At 34.5% G+C, this 19,827-nt stretch overlaps 3 protein-coding genes across 3 annotated transcripts; 2 read left to right on the top strand and 1 right to left on the bottom strand.

Moving 5' to 3' along the window:
• The first annotated feature begins 3,618 nt into the window (after nt 1-3,618).
• Nucleotides 3,619-7,121, top strand: LOC140962702 (zinc finger A20 and AN1 domain-containing stress-associated protein 8-like). Its single transcript, XM_073421660.1, has 2 exons — nt 3,619-3,755; nt 6,314-7,121. The coding sequence occupies exon 2, from the start codon at nt 6,325-6,327 to the stop codon at nt 6,844-6,846; it is 522 nt and encodes a 173-aa protein (XP_073277761.1). The 5' UTR covers nt 3,619-3,755; nt 6,314-6,324; the 3' UTR covers nt 6,847-7,121.
• A 1,127-nt stretch (nt 7,122-8,248) lies between these two features.
• Nucleotides 8,249-11,171, bottom strand: LOC140962973 (exopolygalacturonase). Its single transcript, XM_073422136.1, has 3 exons — nt 10,463-11,171; nt 9,399-9,730; nt 8,249-8,847 (listed from the first exon to the last, which is right to left on the bottom strand). The coding sequence occupies exons 1-3, from the start codon at nt 11,059-11,061 to the stop codon at nt 8,360-8,362; spliced, it is 1,419 nt and encodes a 472-aa protein (XP_073278237.1). The 5' UTR covers nt 11,062-11,171; the 3' UTR covers nt 8,249-8,359.
• Nucleotides 11,172-16,825: 5,654 nt separating this feature from the next.
• On the top strand, nt 16,826-19,501 carry LOC140963657 (receptor protein kinase-like protein ZAR1). The gene is made up of 2 exons (XM_073423057.1): nt 16,826-18,387; nt 18,784-19,501. The coding sequence occupies exons 1-2, from the start codon at nt 17,124-17,126 to the stop codon at nt 19,398-19,400; spliced, it is 1,881 nt and encodes a 626-aa protein (XP_073279158.1). The 5' UTR covers nt 16,826-17,123; the 3' UTR covers nt 19,401-19,501.
• Nucleotides 19,502-19,827: the final 326 nt, after the last annotated feature.

Here is a 19,827-nt window from a genome sequence, read left to right as displayed (position 1 = left end):
ATAATTCTTCAATATTAACCAATTGGCATGATCGATTAGGACATCCTGGTTCAACAATGATGCGAAGAATTATAGAAAATACACATGGTCATCCATTGAAAGACCAGAAGATCTTTCAGAATAATAAGTTTCAATGTAAAGCATGTTCTCTTGGAAAACTTATTATAAGACCATCACCAGCCAAAATCCAAACTGAATCACCAATGTTTCTTGAACGTATTCAGGGTGATATTTGTGGACCAATCCATCCACCATGTGGACCATTCAGATACTTTATGGTATTGATTGATGCCTCCAGCAGATGGTCACATGTATGTTTATTGTCAACTCGAAATGTTGCATTTGCAAGATTACTTGCTCAAATAATAAAATTGAGGAATCAATTTCCCGATTATACAATCAAGAAAATTAGACTTGATAATGCTGGTGAATTTACTTCCCAGACTTTCAATGATTATTGTATGTCTATGGGAATCATTGTTGAGCATCCTGTTGCTCATGTACATACTCAAAATGGATTGGCTGAATCATTGATTAAACGTCTGCAAATGATTGCTAGACCAATGATTATGAAAACAAAGCTCCCTATTTCTATATGGGGACATGCAATTTTACATGCTGCTTCATTAATTCGCATCAGACCAAGTGCATATCATAAATACTCCCCATTGCAGCTTGCATTTGGTAAAGAACCAGACATTTCTCATCTGAGAATTTTTGGATGTATGGTGTATGTGCCTATTGCACCACCTCAACGAAAGAAAATGGGACCTCAAAGAAAGATTGGAATTTATATTGGTTATGATAGTCCATCGATCATTCGATATCTTGAACCACAGACAGGCGACGTGTTCACAGCACGTTTTGCTGATTGTCATTTTAATGAGGAAATCTTCCCAATGTTAGGGGGAGAACAGAAACATACCGAAAAAGAAATTACATGGTATGTATCATCATTGTTACATCTGGATCCAAGAACAAAACAATGTGAAAAAGATGTACAGCAAATTGTGCACTTGCAAAGAATAGCAAATCAAATACCAGATGCATTTGCAGACACAAAAGGGGTAACTAAATCATATATACATGCTGCAAATGCCCCTGCTCGAATTGAAATTCCGAAGAAACAAATTGAAGATAGTCATGATGTCATTAAACGCCTGAAGCGTGGAAGGCCAGTTGGTTCCAAGGATAAAAATCCTCGAAAAAGAAAATTCATAGAGAAACACAATGATCACAAAATAGAGAATGATGTTCCTGAAGAAACACATAATGATCACAAAATAGAGAATGATGTTCCTGAAGAAACACATGATGATGAAAATGTTTTGTCAGAACCACAAACTGACGAGAATCATGAAATCTCTATCAATTATATTAATACTGGAAAAATATGGAACCGAAAAGATATAGAAGAAATTGATGATATATTTTCTTATAATGTGGCAATCGACATCATAAATGATAATGAAGATCATGAACCAAAATCTTTTGGTGAATGTAAAAATCGGCAGGATTGGATAAAATGGAAAGATGCCATCCAGGTTGAATTGGATTCGCTAAATAAACGTAATGTTTTTGGACCTATAGTCCTTACACCTGAAGGTGTAAAACCTGTTGGATACAAATGGGTTTTTATTCGAAAGCGAAATGAGAAAAATGAAATAGTAAGATATAAAGCTCGACTTGTTGCACAAGGTTTTTCTCAAAGGCCTGGAATTGATTATGAAGAAACGTATTCTCCTGTGATGGATGCAATTACGTTTCGGTATTTGATTAGCTTGGCAGTATCTGAAAATTTAGAAATGCGTCTTATGGATGTTGTTACAGCCTACTTATATGGATCACTTGATAGTAATATATATATGAAAATCCCTGAAGGATTTAAGATGCCTGAAGCACAAAGTTCAAAACCCAGAGAATGTTATTCTGTGAAATTACTAAGATCATTATATGGGTTGAAGCAATCCGGCAGAATGTGGTATAATAGGCTAAGTGATCACTTGATGAAAAAGGGATATGTAAATAATTCAATATGCCCTTGTGTTTTCATTAAGAAAACAACATCCGGATGCGTAATTATTGCTGTATATGTTGATGATTTAAACATCATTGGAACAAATAAGGAAATTCAAGAAGTTGTGTCATACTTGAAAGAAGAATTTGAAATGAAGGATCTTGGAAAAACCAAGTATTGTCTGGGTTTACAAATTGAACAAAAAGAATGTGGAATATTTGTTCACCAGACAAATTATACAGAAAAGATCCTTAAACGTTTTAATATGGACAAATCAAATCCTTTAAGTACTCCAATGGTTGTTAGATCATTAAACATAGAAAAGGATCCATTCCGTCCATGTGAAGATGATGAAGATATTCTTGGTCCAGAAGTACCATATCTAAGTGCTATCGGTGCCCTTATGTATCTTACAAATTGTACAAGGCCTGATATATCTTTTGCCGTAAATTTATTGGCAAGATTTAGCACATATCCAACAAAGAGACATTGGAACGGAATTAAACATATATTCCGTTATCTACGAGGAACGACAGACTTGGGACTTTTGTATTCAAAAGATGCTAATCCAAGTATAATTGGTTATGCCGATGCTGGATACTTATCTGATCCACACAAAGCACGTTCTCAAACTGGATATGTATTTACTCGTGGAGGCACTGCAATTTCTTGGCGTTCACAGAAACAAACACTTGTAACAACTTCATCAAATCATGCCGAGATTATTGCACTACATGAAGCAAGCCGTGAATGTGTGTGGTTAAAATCAATGACTCAACATATCCAAATCTCATGCGGATTATCATTCGACGAGAAGCCTGTGATACTATATGAAGATAATGCTGCATGTGTTGCTCAAATGAAAGAAGGATACATAAAAAGCGACAGAACTAAACATATTCCTCCTAAGTTCTTCGCATTCACCAAGGAGCTTGAGAAGAATAAATGTATTGATGTTCGTCACATTCAATCAAGTGAAAACTCATCAGATCTCTTCACAAAGGCACTTCCTACGACAATATTCAGAAAGCACATATATAATATTGGGATGCGCAATCTACGAAATTTGTGAAGAATTGTTCGTGTCAACATGAGGGGGAGTTTACGTGACTGCACTCTTTTTCCCTTACTATGGTTTTTATCCCAATGGGTTTTTCGTAGTAAGGTTTTTAACGAGACAGTATAAAAACACGTAATGAAGACAATCATTATGATCATCATCACAAAGGGGAGTGTTGAAAAATAATATTTAAATATGTGTATTTGAATATTGAATGTTGAATGTTGAATATTTGAATGTTGAAAATTAGGTAAAATTAGGTGTTGAATATTGAAATTTGTGTGTGATGATGAAGGTAATGATGTAATTTATTTTTGGATTATTTGTAAAAATTTCCTATAAATAGATCTCTCATTTGTGAAGAAAATCACAATTGAGTTGAGAGAAAAATATTATAAAGTGTGTAGTGTGATAATTTTGAGAGTTTGAGATTTTTATTTTTTATCATAAATTTTTATTTTTTCACGACAAAAAATATAATGACTTCCAAACGAAGCCATATTCGTTTTTTTCTGTTCATATATATAAATATATTCAATTAATCTCTCAACCAATTTCGAAGAGACAGAGAAAAATTGGTCATCGGTTAAAAAGTGGAACTCTCTCCTGTGTTCTATCTCTCTTCATTCTTTTTCTTTCTTCACCTCTCAAACCGTTCCAATTATATCTTAATCTAAGGTACTCTTGACCCTCTTGGGATTTTTAATCCGTTGTTTTTTGCAAGAATTTGACTTCGGTTTTGTGATCTGCTCATGGGTTTTGTTCATTCCATAAAAAGATTGAATCTTCTGCTTGTATAACTTTTCTCGTGGGTCGAGATATAGTCTAAAATTGTTGGGTTGATTTTGCCAAGTCAAGATCGGGATAAAGCCTCGTTATTTGTTAAATTTTAGAGATGAAAATTTTCTCTGCGTCTGTCTGCTGGTTTTTGCTTTCTTTCTTATTTCGCGTGCGCTTACTTTTATTTTATGGTATCAATTATGCTGCTTATGGAAATCTTACGATCTTTCTGACTGAAATCTCTTTCACCTATGGAATTACTCTTTTGATTTCGAACTAAGTGATTATGAGAAATATGGAAATCTAGGATTTTTATGAGGCTGATGGATTTCTGGGATTTTTGTTTTGAAGGGAAATGGGGTCAATTTTGCTTGTAGGTAAGTTATGGGATTTGTTATCTGGTGTTTGGGCTGTAGGGACTTGGAGAAAAAGGAAACTTGGATGTTTTTTAAGTTATTGAAATTATTCATTTGTGATTTTTTTACCTTCGTTTATCCTTTGGTTTCCTTCTCTTGTTCGTGTTTTTTGGGAATTTTGATGGTTGTTTGCTACCCATTTTCAGTGAGTTGAATAAGATGGGTTCATAGTTGCCCGTGTTTGTTCCTTCTATTACTTGCGATTTAATGGTTATCAAACAGTGTGGCTCTATTATAGTGCACTATTTTGTTATTTTTCACTTGATGGGTAATTAAGTATCATGATTATTTTATCAACTATCATGATTATTTTATCAACTATTTAGTCCTTTATTTTATTTTTTCATCGTGGAATTTTCAGTTTTGCAAAAGTGGAATGATTTGAAAATTTCGTTCAAATTTTGAACTGGTGAGTGATTCTGTTGTGTTTCTCACTATGATAAACAAGCAAATTAATGGTTGAGCTTTAAAGTACCTTGATTCTTATATATTGAGGAAAGAAATTGAAGATCAAGAGATTGAAAATGTTAAGAAAATCAAGAAGTTGAGAGATCATGATTGTTCAATTAAATAATTTCAAAATTATCTATTTAGGTTTAGTTAGTAATTATCATATTTTAAGTTCCTAAGTCCAACGGATGTTGGATTGCATAATCTTGATTTATGTTTATTAGAAATCTTCTGTTTTACAAATTCCTAAGTCCAACGGATGTCGGATTTCGTAATCTAGAGAGTTTACCTTAATTGGGATTCTTGTGTTTTACTAGGAAACTTTAGATTATCTTGTGCTCATAAATATCTCATTGTATTAGACATAGAGATGATTGATTATGTTTATATCAGTGTTTCTCTGTCTTTCAAGTTTTGGCTTGTTGTGCCGCTGCTTGTTTTTATCACAAAAAAATCAAACTTATCAAATTTATCTATTTTGTGGTGTTTGTCGATTGTTCTTCAATTGGGTAGCCAAAGATTAGTTCTTTGGAGGTTCAGTTGATCACAATTGTTGTTTCTTGTTATTTCTGTTGCTAAACCGTAGTGTTTAGGTGGAAATACGAATCTTGACAAAAGGAAGATACAGTCGTTTCTGTGTGAATTCTTGTTGTTTGTAGAATCAAGGGCACACATTTAATATACTCGTGTTTGTATTTCCCCTGCTTGCAAGAAATCGTATCACAATCTAGTTTAGGAGTGGATTTCACAAACACTTGTTTCAAAGATTGGGACTGAATTTTTACAAGAATTCTTGTTGATCAGTTAATTGAGTGCACGATTGACTTCAATTTCGTGTGTGCTTTTAATGCCTACGAGGATTCGTATCAGATTCAGTATTGCATCCTGTTATATTGACTTGACATTATCTGCTCATATGAGTAAGCAGTCCTTGTCTTGTCTTAGTGGTTTAATGAAGTGTCTGGATTTGTCTCAGATTATAGTTCTTGATTTGTATTGATGCAAGAACAATACATGGATTAAGTTTTAGGTTTGTACGTTGACCTTACTATTTCACTTTGTTGAACTTTCTTAAGCACTTCAAGTCTGATTTGCTTCTATAAACTCGGTTTGGGTCTATAACTTTACTTTTTTGCATAAACAGTTTTTTGCTCTTTTGTAAACCTTTATCTTTTTTTACAGTTTCTGGATTGTTCCATTAGATTAGCTACTTTATTGAATTGTGTGTGGATGGGAGATGTGTTCAATGCATGTGGTCTCAACAAGTATGCGACACAACTATGCAGTTACTACTTCAAAAAGTGTCATTTTGTGTATCTGAATTGGTTCTGCTTCTTTTTTTCTTTCTTTTGAAACAAGAACACTTTATAAGTTTTTGTTTAGTAAACGCTTTTGTTGAGCTAAATAATTTTGCATTCAAGCTCGCTTGATTTAGGCATTAAACTTGGATCAGGATGTTATAGATTCTTGCAATCATGTTTCGTTTCCCGCATGGGAATTTTCTTGGGTCAATGCTAGTGCCCTTTACTTTTGATGCATTTCTTGAATAGCCTTATGCATATCTGAGTGCATGTTATGTCGAAATATTAGGACTTGAAGGAATGGAATCTTCCAAAGAAACTGGTTGTCAAGTTCCCGAAGGCCCTATTCTTTGCATTAACAACTGTGGCTTCTTTGGAAGTGCAGCTACCATGAATATGTGCTCCAAGTGCCATAAAGACATGGTATTGCAACAACAGCAGGCGAGTCTTGCTGCCTCGTCCATTGAGAACATAGTCAATGGTAGTTCAAGTACCGTCAACGAGAAAGAACCAGTTCTTGCTGATATGTTGAACACGGAAGCTGGAGCAGTAGAGTTGAAAGCTACTTTTTCAGAGTCATCCTCTGAATTGATGTCGAGCAAGAGTTCAGATACGAAGGCAGTAGAAGGCCCAAAACGATGCACTTCTTGCCGCAAGCGTGTGGGTTTAACGGGATTCAGTTGTAAATGCGGGCACCTCTTCTGTTCAGTTCACCGTTACTCTGACAAACACGACTGCCAATTTGATTACCGGACTGCTGCTCAGGATGCTATAGCGAAAGCGAATCCACTTGTGAAAGGTGAAAAGCTCGAGAAGATCTAGAAGTTTTTGAAATGAATTAAGATGCTCTCTCGTTATATATTATCTGTGCGTTCTCATTTAAGTTGATCAGTTGTCTTAATAGGACTCTGGTGGTGTTGTGGGGGCGATTTACTGCAAGAAAATGGGTGGTATGGTATCATTGTGATTTCATTGGGATATGTCGAGTCCAGTGTCGCTGCCAATTGGGTAGTGATTAGTTTGGTTTGTTACAGTGTGTAAGTTGTTATTGCTGGATGAATGACGTTATTGTTGTGAAATTTGCAACTTGCTCTTCATGTTATTGTGCATTTTTTTATGGTCAGGCGGGTCTGTATCGTAATCGTGCTATACAGAAAGACTTGATGACTTGGGGATGGGTTTGGTTAAATTTCTAAGATGAAATCTTCATCCAGGGCAATATATAGCCGTAGGCATGAAAAATTATTTGAGTTCGAATCTTACTTCAGGCTGTTGCTGAACTCTCTACGTATATTCTCTAGTTTAGCCTTGTTTGAAATGAACTCATCAATCACCTTTTCTACTTCATTGATCATCGAATTAGCCATGCCTTTCCAAACGTTTCTGTTTTGTGATTTTGAATGGACGTACGAAATTGATATCAAGATCAAAATAATGTACATCATGTAAAAAAAACATCTACGTCTAAGCACCAACAGTGAGCTAAAGATACCGAAAAATTCATAATTTCGGCAAAATCAAATCTTAATCCACTATAGCTATATGTAGGAACGAACAATAGTTTGGGTCACCCGATTCTTACTTCATGATTCTGATGAAGCGCTTACGGTCGAGCCTCTCGGCATTCTCTACTTGAGCTTTTTTTTAAAAGATGTAACGTCCCAAAAATTTAAAGGTTCACATGAACTACATGCATGCAAGTTATCAAATTTTGTATGTATTTTAATTAATTTATTTGAATTGCATTAAATACATGTTTAAGTCATGATTTCGTGTTTATTTGAATATATTACTGGAATACATGAAATAAGACTTTTTAGAAACAATCGTCGCTTGAACGAGGAACGAAGACCGGTGCCAGTTTGAGGAAAAATGTTTCATTAAATAATTATTTTTAATTATTAAAAATAATCCATTGATCTTTTAACATAGTAGGCGTACCCTTATCTTTCCTTTCATATACTTTTTTAGAGTAGTGTAGGGTACTCCGTCGTATGAATTGAGGGAAGATTCTGAATTTTGACCAACGCATCTGGATTAATTGGTTCGCTATTATCATTTGCAAATAATTGTTGCGATTTATATTTAGCCATGATGTAGAGGTGTAAATGAATGAAATCGAGTTAAACATCGTTGTACTTTTATGTTCATCTTTGAACTTGGATTTTATCGAGTTATTGATTCAGCCTGAAGAATGGATGAAGGTGAGGCATTTCTCTAGTACTGAAGTAATCACACACTCATTTATTAATAAGAAACTCAAAGCATGTGTTAAAGAAACAAGTGTGTCCATTCTTTTCCCACCAAAGTTACAGTAAGTGTAACATTGTGGTCCTCACTGTTTATACAATCCAGAGTAGAAATTCCGCAAAGAAACGTTATTCACAGTGGAAGGTCGAAAATCGAGTGGGTTGTTCCACTTCGCCGTATTCTCCCCATCCCATCTCATGTTCAAATTCTGTACATACAAACCATCGATGTGTTCCATCATGAACCCTGCAGTGCTGTGATTTACTAGCCCTTTACACCCTGGTCTGTAGTCCACCAGCCCACCTGAATAGTTCGTCCACCTTTTGTAGTCCAGGTTCACGTTGATAAATTTCAAATTGCTAAGAATTCCGCCTTTCGACCCTGATAAGAATATGCCATTTTCGGAAGTTGCTGTTATGTTTATGAATTGCAGATTAGATATGGAACCAGCTTTTGACTTGTCGTCTCGTGGACAGGTGGTAACATATATTGGCTCCGCTCTACCCCACCATGAAGGATCATAGTATCTTGTGCTGATCTTAATGTTTGAGAAGACAACGTCACTAACATTTCCTGCAAGAATCAGTAAGATTTTGATTACAGAAATAGGTTGTTCGAGATCGTTCTTCAAACACAAATATGATTAACACCCCCCTGGTTCACGACTTTAAGAGGGTGGTGATCGGCTAAGTTTGATGGAAATATCCCCTAAAATTTTAGTGCCTGCATCGTGCTTTACGGGCTTATAATAGGGAAGTAGTTATCTTAAAAACAAGTCGCTACTGGTAGCTTTATGAGATGATTTTGTTGATTAATTAAGGCTATAGCATCAAGGCTCTACCACTATACCAATAAATCATAGGATGTAATAATTCAAATCTTTAAACTGTTAGGGACCACACAGGAGTTGCAATATTGGAGACTATTTTTGCAGCGCAACAAAGACAAACACAAAATCCTTTGGTTATCAAACAAAGGACCTTCCAACATATTTGCCTACGAAGTGATCTTAACCAAACGCGCCCTTGAACAATATAGTTCAAGACATGCTAATGAAACAAAAGGCTTAATTCTATAAAATCGGTTAAGCTTAATAATGACAAAAGAAAACCAGAATTCCATACCTCCATCACGTATTTGAAATCCAAGCCCCCTGTGAGATTCTACAATGGTTATATTATCAAACACCAAACCTTTGAACTCATATGAGCTAGCACTCCCAAGTTTGATGGCTGAGGACTTTGTTTTAATCCAGCAGTTGGTTGCAGTTAGGTTATAGAGGGGGGAGGTATATGTCTTGGGACATATAGCATCATCTCCAGTATCTATTTTGCATCTTGTGATGAACGTGTTGTTCGAATCCTCAATATCTATCCCATCGTTGTTGGGTGTGTTGAAGTCTCCATAGATTGAAATATCATGAATCGATGTGTTTCGGCACCGGACAATATGCAAGCTGGATAATCACATAATATTATCATATAAGAACATTATTGGGGGAAAATAAAAAAGAAGCAAAATAAGAACAAGAAGTTAAGGAATACTCGACTTAGACACGGTATCCCAAAGAGCTTATTTTCTTCCTGCTACCTTTTGTATAGAACTTACACTGCCGGTATATTAACCAGAATAACTTGGAGCTTTCTTCTAAAGTCACTCTTCTAGCGCTGTTCTCATTTGTTCATTACTATTGAATACCTTTTCAAGCCCTTTGTGAAATAAATAAATGTATTTAACTAAGCCTTTGGCTCTCGAGGGAAGAGAAATTTTTGGATCCCACAACCAATTGTGGAATATTTAGTAATCTCCTAACTGATACTCCAGCCATTTGAACCTGTAATCTACTCCTAGGCTTATGATTTAACTAACACGCGGGTACCAGCGAGGCCAGCATGAGACTCAGTCTCAAACCAACTCTGGTCGAGGGCCGATTTAGAATTTATTCAAATAATCATAAAATTCTGGGTTCTTGAACCAATGTCATCACACGGAATCGGCAAAAGAACTGAGCCAGCTTCGACCTCCCTCGTAAAGAAAACGAAATTCGAATAAGCAAATGCTAAAACTAATAGACACCCTCGCAAAATCAAGTGGATACACAAATACCCACCATAAAAAAGGCACCTTTATAGCAAAGAAATGAACCAGTGAGCATCCAAAAAAGTCAGAAAATAAAAAGATTGCGTACCACCAATAAGCCGGCTCATTCAATCTCACATTCCATATCCTCGCATTCTTGCAACCAATAAACCCCACTAACCTGGGCCTGCACTCGTCATCAAAACACGCCCCGGTCTGATTCCAGCTCACCATCACATTCTTCCTCTCATCGAATCTTGTCACGAACTTCAAACCCTGACCATTGATCTCCCCTCCTCCAGTGATCCCCACGTCCACCGCATCCACCGCCACCACCACGTACCATCTGTCCTGCTTTTCAGGGTAGGCACTCAGCTTAGTGCCGCCGAGGATGGTAGCGTTTTCCGAGATGTCCAACGTTACGCCGGATTTCAGGAACAGAGTGGCAGTCAGGTACTTCCCGGGAGGGAAGGTGACGTAGCATGTACGGCGGTGGAGAAGGAAGGCGGAAGAGCAGGCGTCGATTGTGTACTGGATTGGAACGGTGTCGTAGACGACGCCGGTGCCGGTGGCGCCGTAGTCTTTCACGCAGAGGCTGAGTGGTTGCAGGATGGAGAGCGGCGATGTGGCGGAGTGGGATTGCACGAAATAGCTGAGAGTGCAATAAAGAAAGACTTCGAAGTGGAAAATGGATAGGATTAATTTCATGGTTGGCTGCCTGATTTGAGATCTCTGAACCAATGCGATTATGTTCTTCGAATAAAGAATGAATCAAATTAATGAAATTCAATTCAATGATTGAGTTCACGTATTTTGATTAATTGGTTATTTTATTCAATCAAATATTTTTTTGAAGATAACAAATTGGATAGTTTGTATTTATTCGGTCATGCATTTAGGACATTGTCCTATGTATCGATTTTTCATGTTATCGAAGCATAATATAGCATCTCAAAATTTTGAACTGTTTAGTTAAAATATTTAAATAAAAATACATATTATATAGCAACTAAATGAAATAAAATTTATTTTTCTTGATATAAAATTCTCAATAGACTTATATTAATAAATATTATATAGTAACTAAATGAAATAAAATTTATTTTTCTTAATATAAAATTCTAAATAGACTTATATTGAATATTAAAATACATAAAAATATACTTTCAAAATAATGCCAATTAATTAAAAATATTATGAAAATTGTAAATGAAATAATGAGAATTTCGATAAAAATATATAAAAAAATATTTAGATTAATAATGATCATAATAAATAATAAAGAAAAGATTATATTTTTAAAAAACATATGTTAAAATATATAATATAAGAAAATTGATTATAAAAGTATTATAAATATAATTTATCAAATACATTAAAATATTTAATAAATAAAATAATCGCATGTGAAAATTCATGAGAGTGTTTAAATATTATATTAATTAATAGATAGTATTTAGTATTAATTAAATTTAATAGCAAAAATGTGTATCCAGATATGACAAACACTTGGTTATGGACAGCGACTCATTTTATCTCATTTTGTCTTAAAAAAAAAAAAGAACTTTTGTGGTTCATTTTATCATACAATAAAATAAAATTCAAGGAAAAATAACAAACATTGTCCAAAAATCATCCAATTTTTACACGATAACCCTTTCTTACCCATAAACCATCGGATGATGTATATATACATGATCATGATCCAATTCCATAAATTTTGGATTCGTGAAAATTCGAAAAATTTCATAAATCTTAGTTTAGGCTAGTCACTTCGAACTCAATTTACTCTTTATTTTTAAACAATTTTCACTTCAGTTTTCATATGAAAGTTGTAAACAATGTGTTCCAATTTAAGTATGTGTCTGTCATCATCCTAGCCGTTGTCAGAAGTGCTGTTTTTGGAAATCCGAAACAAGCTTGATATCCATTCTTGTTTCTCCAAATCTGTTATTGATTCATTTCGGTTTTTGAAAATTGTTAAACAAAAAGTTGTAGGAAATTACAAGACGCATCTCTTATAAAAATTCTGGTCGCGTGTGGCATTTTTTACACGTGCCAACGAGTTCCATGAATTTTATGACTTACGAACGAGTTCACACTATTTTTAGGATTTTTAAGAATTATTTTTTGACATGTATTTTAATTATTATGAAATTTTTAAGTGTTAATAAAACTTCACGGTACAAGTTTTATACAAAAATGAGTTTTAAAAGATTCCAACATCTATTATCGGTCATAATTGGTGTAAATCCCTCAAACAGTATTTATAAAAATTATATTGGCTTGTGATCGACAACTGAGGTGAATAGTAAGTTACTGGGATGAGATTTTCTCTGCCATGAGGTTTTCCTATCAGTTTATTATATGATAAAGTTGGTACTTGACTTGGAATTTACAGTAAATTTTATAAAGTACTGATTAATTCATATATTGCATACTATTGTGCGTGTCAAAAATTATTAGTCATATTGTACTACATATTTGAATATCTGGATTTATTGGTTGTCGACTGATTACCGATCGGCTATTACTAATTGAATGACTGAATAAATGAATGAATTAAGCATTGAGAATGGTCTATGTACTGGATTGCTAGTCTACCTGACAACGTGGCTTTGGAACGGAAATGTAAATCCAATGAATAACATGTTTAAAACTTGATATATGTTCGTCTAAACAACGTGACTTCGGTCTGGAAATATGAGTTTACTCTTGATCGTAAATTATTGATTGTACGAAATCTACTTGAGTAAGAGGGAAAAAATGCCTAATCGAATATTGGTGAAAGTCACCTCTTTAGCATACGTTATTCACCTCAGAGTCCTGAACATGTACTGCATGTTAATTGATAAGATATTTTCATAATGATACATTGTTACTAATATACATGTCATCTCATATTGAATTACTATAGTGATAAATTTTTGTTTGACTTGTTATAAACATATATAAGGCCAATTTTATTAACTCACTAAGTCACAAAGACTTAACATCTATTTTCTTTGTATTTATAGTAAATTCTAAATATATGATTTCACGAATAAGATGAAAATTGATAATGAAATTGTTGGCTTAGCAAGAGGTGATTATTATGTTGAATTCGTAATTTTGTTATATTATTGCAATTAAATGATGGCACACACTTCAACTCAACTACAATAATGATAAGATAAAATAATAATGTTGTAATTTGGGGCCACACATAATTGTTGTTAGTTTCGTTAATGTTTTGTTTTGTCATTATTATTTTTTGAGTTGGGTGGTTTATTATATATAAATAAATTTGTTGATTTTGGCATTGATAAGAAGCCATATTGAACTATATTACACGAAACTTCATGTTAAATAGTCTAATTTATCGGCCTACTCAATAGATATTTTGAAAGCGATATTGGGATGAGGACGAGGAAGTTGAATTAATATATGTGGATTCTCTGATTAGGTAGAACATGAGCATAGGACGGAAACGGGGACATGAATATAATTCCGGAGATATGAATGACAAATCTGTCTCTATCTCAATTCCGACTCGTTGTCATCTCTATGAAACATATATTGTATAATAAATGCTAATTTTATAGAAAAACATTGCTTCTTATGCTCAAAATATTAATTTTTCGTCGCAAAATTAACATTTTTGGTCAACAAATTTATGAAATACTAGTGAATGAATGATTCATATATTACTATATCAAACATTGATTTTTAGTCATCCGGTTCAGTGTTGGGGATGTGATCCGAGATAATAATAGTAGAGTTTTGGGAGCTTCGGCTTGCATTATTCGTCATCCGGGATCGGTGAAAGATGTGGAGTTATGTGCTATCAGGTTCGGCATGGAGTTTTGTTTGAATCTTGGTCTTCACGATGTTAATATTTTCTCAGATTCGATACTTGCTGTTCAAGCCATTAGCAGCTCCTTAGTTGACCTTGGTCCGAGTGGAGTGCTCACAATCGACGTTCTCAATATGCTTAAGACGGATGCTTTCTTGTCTATCAATCACATGCCGAGATCGGTCAACCGGGCTGCTCATCGGATAGCTCGTGAAACTTCTTATGTTTCTTCTTTTATTGTTTGGTGTTCTGGTAAGATATTCTGAAATAATGAATTTGTTTTACTTAAAAAAAACATTGATTTTTAGTCGTGATATGAAAATGATTTCTTGTTTTTTTACACGTGGACCCAAATTATCGATATATGTCAAGATCGGACGGCTGCTTTTTAATATACGTTTTTGTCTTCCTTTCTTTCTCTAGCTTTCAGCGCCACCTCAGCGCGTTCATTCAATCGCTATGAGTTTCTGTTTCGAGTTGTCCTCTCCACTGGGATTTTGATCGCACAAGGCCAACTCGAATTTACCGAAACACCCCTCAAAGTGGAAATTGATATGAGTATATGCTACATTCCGCATTCGAATATCTTACCCTCGGTTTTTATTTTATACAAGGTGATCAATATCTCATTCACTTGAAAACAAAAAAATATAATTTCGATCAATATATTTTTATTTTATAATAAAATAATATCATCGTTATCTTATACATTCAGGACTATTAGTATGACATCTTCAACTTTACACCAAAATACGATATGTGAAAAGTCATGTTGGTGCAATGTTGATTGCTCCAATGAGGACGCTATCTTTTGTATCAAGTTAATACCTCACCCTCTCTTGCACCAAATTTGGCACAAGACACAGGGAAAATCTCTTCGTAAAATTTGATGCAATAATTTTCATTTTTTTAATAAAATTATTTTTTTAATAATTATTAATAATGTATAAATAATACTTTAGTACTTGTTTTATTAATTTAATAATTATATATTTAACATAAAAAATAATTATAATTATTTATTAATTTTATAAGTAAATGTTTAATTATTGATTTTTTAAAATATTTTTTTAGTTATGTTAATTATTAATAATTAAAAAATATTTCGATAATATTTTTTTTGGTGTAAGATTTGAAATAAATAAGTTAGAGATATACGTTGTATTTGATAAAAAAAATCATATTATTTTAATATAAAATTTGAATTAAAATAGAGTTTGTGATTGTACGCTAAACTAACCGCACATGTATGCTCTGAAAAGTTAATAACGAGCGTGTGTACTTTGGCTGCATGATTTCCTGACATCCCACTCCTCAAAAAAGGCTATTTTATGTCTATTTACAAAAAAGTCCTCGCACACATCCAAACTTGGAAACAACAAATTTTTTTCCTTTTTCATGTTTACCGATTCATTCATTTTATGATTGGATAGGATTTTGAAATCAAAATTATTTCTTAAATTCAAAATAATACCAAATAAAGTATAAATATCGACCATGATTTAATTCATCATAAAAAGTGCGTTAATAAGTGACAATCAACCATTATACTAGGTTACTAGGATGGATTCAATAGATACAATAAAGTATATTTATGCTCTATTTTTAAACAAAATCATTTCTTATTATTTTAGTAGAACCATGAAATTTAAAATATTTAAAAAGCAGACTTTTTGGGGGAATTTATATCTTACAATACGATTTCATTTTAGAGTTAACATCAACTTTCAATCCAACTTTATAAATATACAAAAACTCATGTGAAACAGTCTCACGGATCAATTTCGTGAGTCAAATCTCTTATTTGTATCATCCATAAAAAATATTACTTTTTATTATAAGAGTATTACTTTTTATTGTGAATATCGGTAGAGTTTATCCGTCTCACAAATAAAGATTCGTGAGACCGTCTCACAAAAAATATACTCTCATAAATATCTACCGAAAGCAGAAAAAGCTTTTTTAAAAAAAACCACTAAAAAGATCTTAAAATTTGAAGTGTGTAAAATGTCAAAACCACCCCTACCAAAGGCCATTCAGTGCTTGGCTCTCCAACAATAAGGCATAATAAATCTCCCCGAAAGAGATAACATCGTGAGTGGAAAAATTAGGGAAAGTAAGTTCATATTCTTTTATATATTTAATTTAATTAATAAATAAAATATATAGCAACAAACAAAAACAAATTAGCATCTCACAATAGGTAATACATGGTCCATAAAAAATGTTTGAGTTGATGTAGTAAGTGAATTTTTTATGAATGATCTTAAGTTCGGTTGTCAATCGATACTTTCTCGTATAAATGTCACGTAAAATTTAGTTAGTATAATTTATTTAATAAATGTAATTTATATATTAACGTTAATGACTGCGAATTACATTGAATGACACAACTTTGGTTATAGCCAAATTCAAAAATTGGATCGAAAAATCAAATTAATAATTATTTTTCTAGATTCAACTAATAAAAAATAAATAAAAATGCACAAAACCCAACATCATTAATAAATCCAAAAGAAGCATTTAATTTTAAAAATATTTTTTCACATAATAAAATAAAAATAATAAATATATAAAAGCCACGTTACTCAGAAAATTTAAATTACTTCACCCCCTGAATTGAATATAGACCTCGAAAATCCATCCATTTAACTTCGTTCAAATTTAAAATTTAGAATAATATCATCCCGTACAATCCTCTTCTCCAAATCCTTTCTCTGTTCATCGCCATTAACACAGAATCACCCGCTCACTTCACACACATAGCACGTTTTTTCTGCAACTCCTGGTTGCAGCTGGTCGTAGAAGCATCTGCTGAATTGTATATACAAGTATTGTACTTGTTCACGTTTGGTTTGAATGTATCGTAAAGACTGAATCTTTGGTCAACTTTGCCTTCAAAGATCGAAACTTTCTTCACTTCTTCAGAGGAAGTATGAAGCATCTGAACGATAATGCTTCTGTAGTACTCAACTTTCTTTACTTCTTCACGTTCTGCATTTCTTTCACTGCTTCACTGAATTCAGATGGCGTTTCACTGTTAGCTCTGAAAGCCGCCATTGCTGAAGATCCAACGCAAGCTCTCGTTTCTTGGTCTGAATCAGATTCAACTCCATGCAGGTGGACTGGTGTCACCTGTGATCATTCCTACGATAGAGTAACCTCCATTTCACTGCCCAGCAAGAATCTCACTGGCTATATTCCATCAGTTGTTGGAGCGCTCTCGTTTCTGACGGCTCTTGATCTTTCACACAACTTTTTCTGTGGACCTTTGCCACATGCTATCTCCATCCTCCAAACCCTCGTACATCTCGATTTATCTTGTAATAATTTCAATGGTTCACTTCCAGAAAGCCTAAGCTATTTAACCCAATTGAGAGGGACCCTGAACCTTTCTTACAATGCATTTTCCGGTGAAATTCCAGCGAGTTATGGGCGGTTCCCCGTCATTGTTAGCTTAGATCTTCGGTACAATAATCTCACTGGAAAAATACCTGAGGTGGGTTCACTTTTGAACCAGGGTCCAACAGCGTTTTCAGGGAACCCTTTTCTTTGTGGGTTTCCATTAGACACTCCATGTTCAGAGCCAGAAGCTCAGAACCCAAGATTCTTCAACAACCCACAAAAACCTCTGGATGGAGGGGTTTCCTCAAATTGGTTTGTAGAAAATCGAAAGATTAAAGGCGGGTCCGTGTTGATTTCAGTGATTTCTGGGGTTTCCTTCGTGGTTGGTGTAGTGTTTGTTTCAGTGTATTTAATTAAGAAAAAAAGGAAGATGGGGGAGGGAAAAATGGGAACAGAAAACTTGTGCAAGGAGGAACTAGGGATGGAGAAAATGGAGAGAAAGGAGGGGGAGCAAAAGGGTAAATTCGTTCTTGTTGATGAGCGGTTTGGGTTAGAATTAGAGGATTTGTTAAGGGCATCAGCTTATGTTGTCGGCAAAAGTAGGAGTGGCATAATGTACAAGGTGGTGGTTGGTGGTGGGAAGGGCGGTTGCAGCCAGGCGGTGGTGGCGGTGAGGCGGCTGAGTGAGGGTGATCAGCCCTTGAAGTTTAAGGAGTTCGAGGCAGAGGCGGAGGCTATTGGTAGAGTTGAGCATCCAAACATTGTGAAACTGAAGGCTTATTACTATGCCAGCGATGAAAAGTTGCTGGTTTCCGAATTCATTCGGAACGGAAGCGTGCACAATGCACTTCATGGTATGTATTTTTTCAGTTCCTGATAATTGATTAAGGTACTTTTTGCAAGAATCTATTTTCATCGGTCATACGTTTAGAAGCACATGAAATAAGCTCTTTCAAATTTTGAACGGTTTATCGGTTAGGCGTTGAAAATCACTTAAAATAAGTTTTGCAAACACTACCTAAGTCTATTACTAGTAGAATCATTAACTGCAGTTAGATTTGATTGTTATGTTATGAATTATTTCCGAGATTTTCTTTCTGACGCTGTTTCTTGAGGGTGTTATTATACCAGATGCATGTATGTGAAGAAACCTTTGTTATCTTGTTATGTTTTCAGTGTATGGATTTATCAACAAGTCTTCAACGAAAAGTACAATAATTTTTTAATCTGTTATTTGAATGTTGCTGCAGGAGGACCTGCCTATGCATCGCCTCCGTTGTTTTGGGCGGCAAGACTGAAGATCATTCGAGAAACCGCAAGGGGTCTGATGCACATTCACGAGTGCAGCCCAAGAAAGTATGTCCACGGGAACATAAAATCATCAAAAGTCCTGCTTGATGATGACTTAAAACCGTATATCTCCGGGTTTGGTCTCTCTCGTTTCATTCCAACAAACCCAAAATCTTCCGGTGCTCATTCCATAACACCTAAAAGTTCTAGTAGTACTCTACCAGCAATCCTGTACACGGCACCAGAATCTCGAGCTCCAAGCAGCAAGTTGACCCAAAAAAGCGACGTCTATTCTTTTGGTATTGTGGTTTTAGAGATTCTTACAGGTCGACTACCGGACGGTGGGCCTGATGATGACGGTAAAGTACTCGAGAGTCGAGTTAGAAAAGTGTTTCGCGAGGAAAGGCCGTTATCTGAAATTATCGATCCTGCTCTTTTGCACGAGGTATATGCTAAAAAGCAAGTTGTTGCAACGTTTCATGTTGCGTTAAATTGTACAGAATTGGACCCCGAGTTGCGACCTAGGATGAGAACGGTTTGTGACAATCTGGACTGCATCAAACTGAATGAAAAATGACCTTAAAATATTGTAAAGATGCGGTGTTTGTCTTGGAAAATCCTATGTTGTAGTAGCATTTTGGTATTGACTTTCGTATGATTGTGTTTCCGGTATTGCTATCTGGGGGTTCCTTCGTTAAGTGAACGTGCAAGTATTGTTGTTGGATATCGTAGTGTTCTTGATGCAGCATAATATTCGAATTTTATAACTTTAAATAATCAAATTTTAGTAAATTGAAATATGGTCACCCTATAATAAAATTAAACTGAATTTAAGATGATTTATTTTTTAATATTATATTTGTGGAATTTTTATTCACATTCAAACAATAGCTATGGCCCCTGACCTAGTTCAAATTTGATCGAGATGCCGTGGGTAATTAAGGGCCAAATTTGAACCGATTCCCGTTGATGGGCTTATCCTTGTCTCTGTTTAAATTCTCAAT

The sequence above is a fragment of the Primulina huaijiensis genome, chromosome 17 (genome assembly GCF_012295235.1).
Source record: "Primulina huaijiensis isolate GDHJ02 chromosome 17, ASM1229523v2, whole genome shotgun sequence".
Classification (NCBI taxonomy): domain Eukaryota; kingdom Viridiplantae; phylum Streptophyta; class Magnoliopsida; order Lamiales; family Gesneriaceae; genus Primulina; species Primulina huaijiensis.
This window is presented reverse-complemented; position numbering and strand designations above follow the sequence as displayed.

What these genes read in the sequence shown, in the direction of transcription:
- LOC140962702 (XM_073421660.1), top strand. Translation starts at nt 6,325, where the DNA reads ATGGAATCTTCCAAAGAAACTGGTTGTCAAGTTCCCGAAGGCCCTATT.
- LOC140962973 (XM_073422136.1), bottom strand. Translation starts at nt 11,061, where the DNA reads ATGAAATTAATCCTATCCATTTTCCACTTCGAAGTCTTTCTTTATTGC. An exon ending in AATGAGCCGGCTTATTGGTG is followed by an intron (nt 9,731 to 10,462) that starts GTACGCAATCTT and finishes GTGATTATCCAG; the next exon opens with CTTGCATATTGTCCGGTGCC. An exon ending in ATTTCAAATACGTGATGGAG is followed by an intron (nt 8,848 to 9,398) that starts GTATGGAATTCT and finishes TGATTCTTGCAG; the next exon opens with GAAATGTTAGTGACGTTGTC.
- LOC140963657 (XM_073423057.1), top strand. Translation starts at nt 17,124, where the DNA reads ATGAAGCATCTGAACGATAATGCTTCTGTAGTACTCAACTTTCTTTAC. An exon ending in CGTGCACAATGCACTTCATG is followed by an intron (nt 18,388 to 18,783) that starts GTATGTATTTTT and finishes ATGTTGCTGCAG; the next exon opens with GAGGACCTGCCTATGCATCG.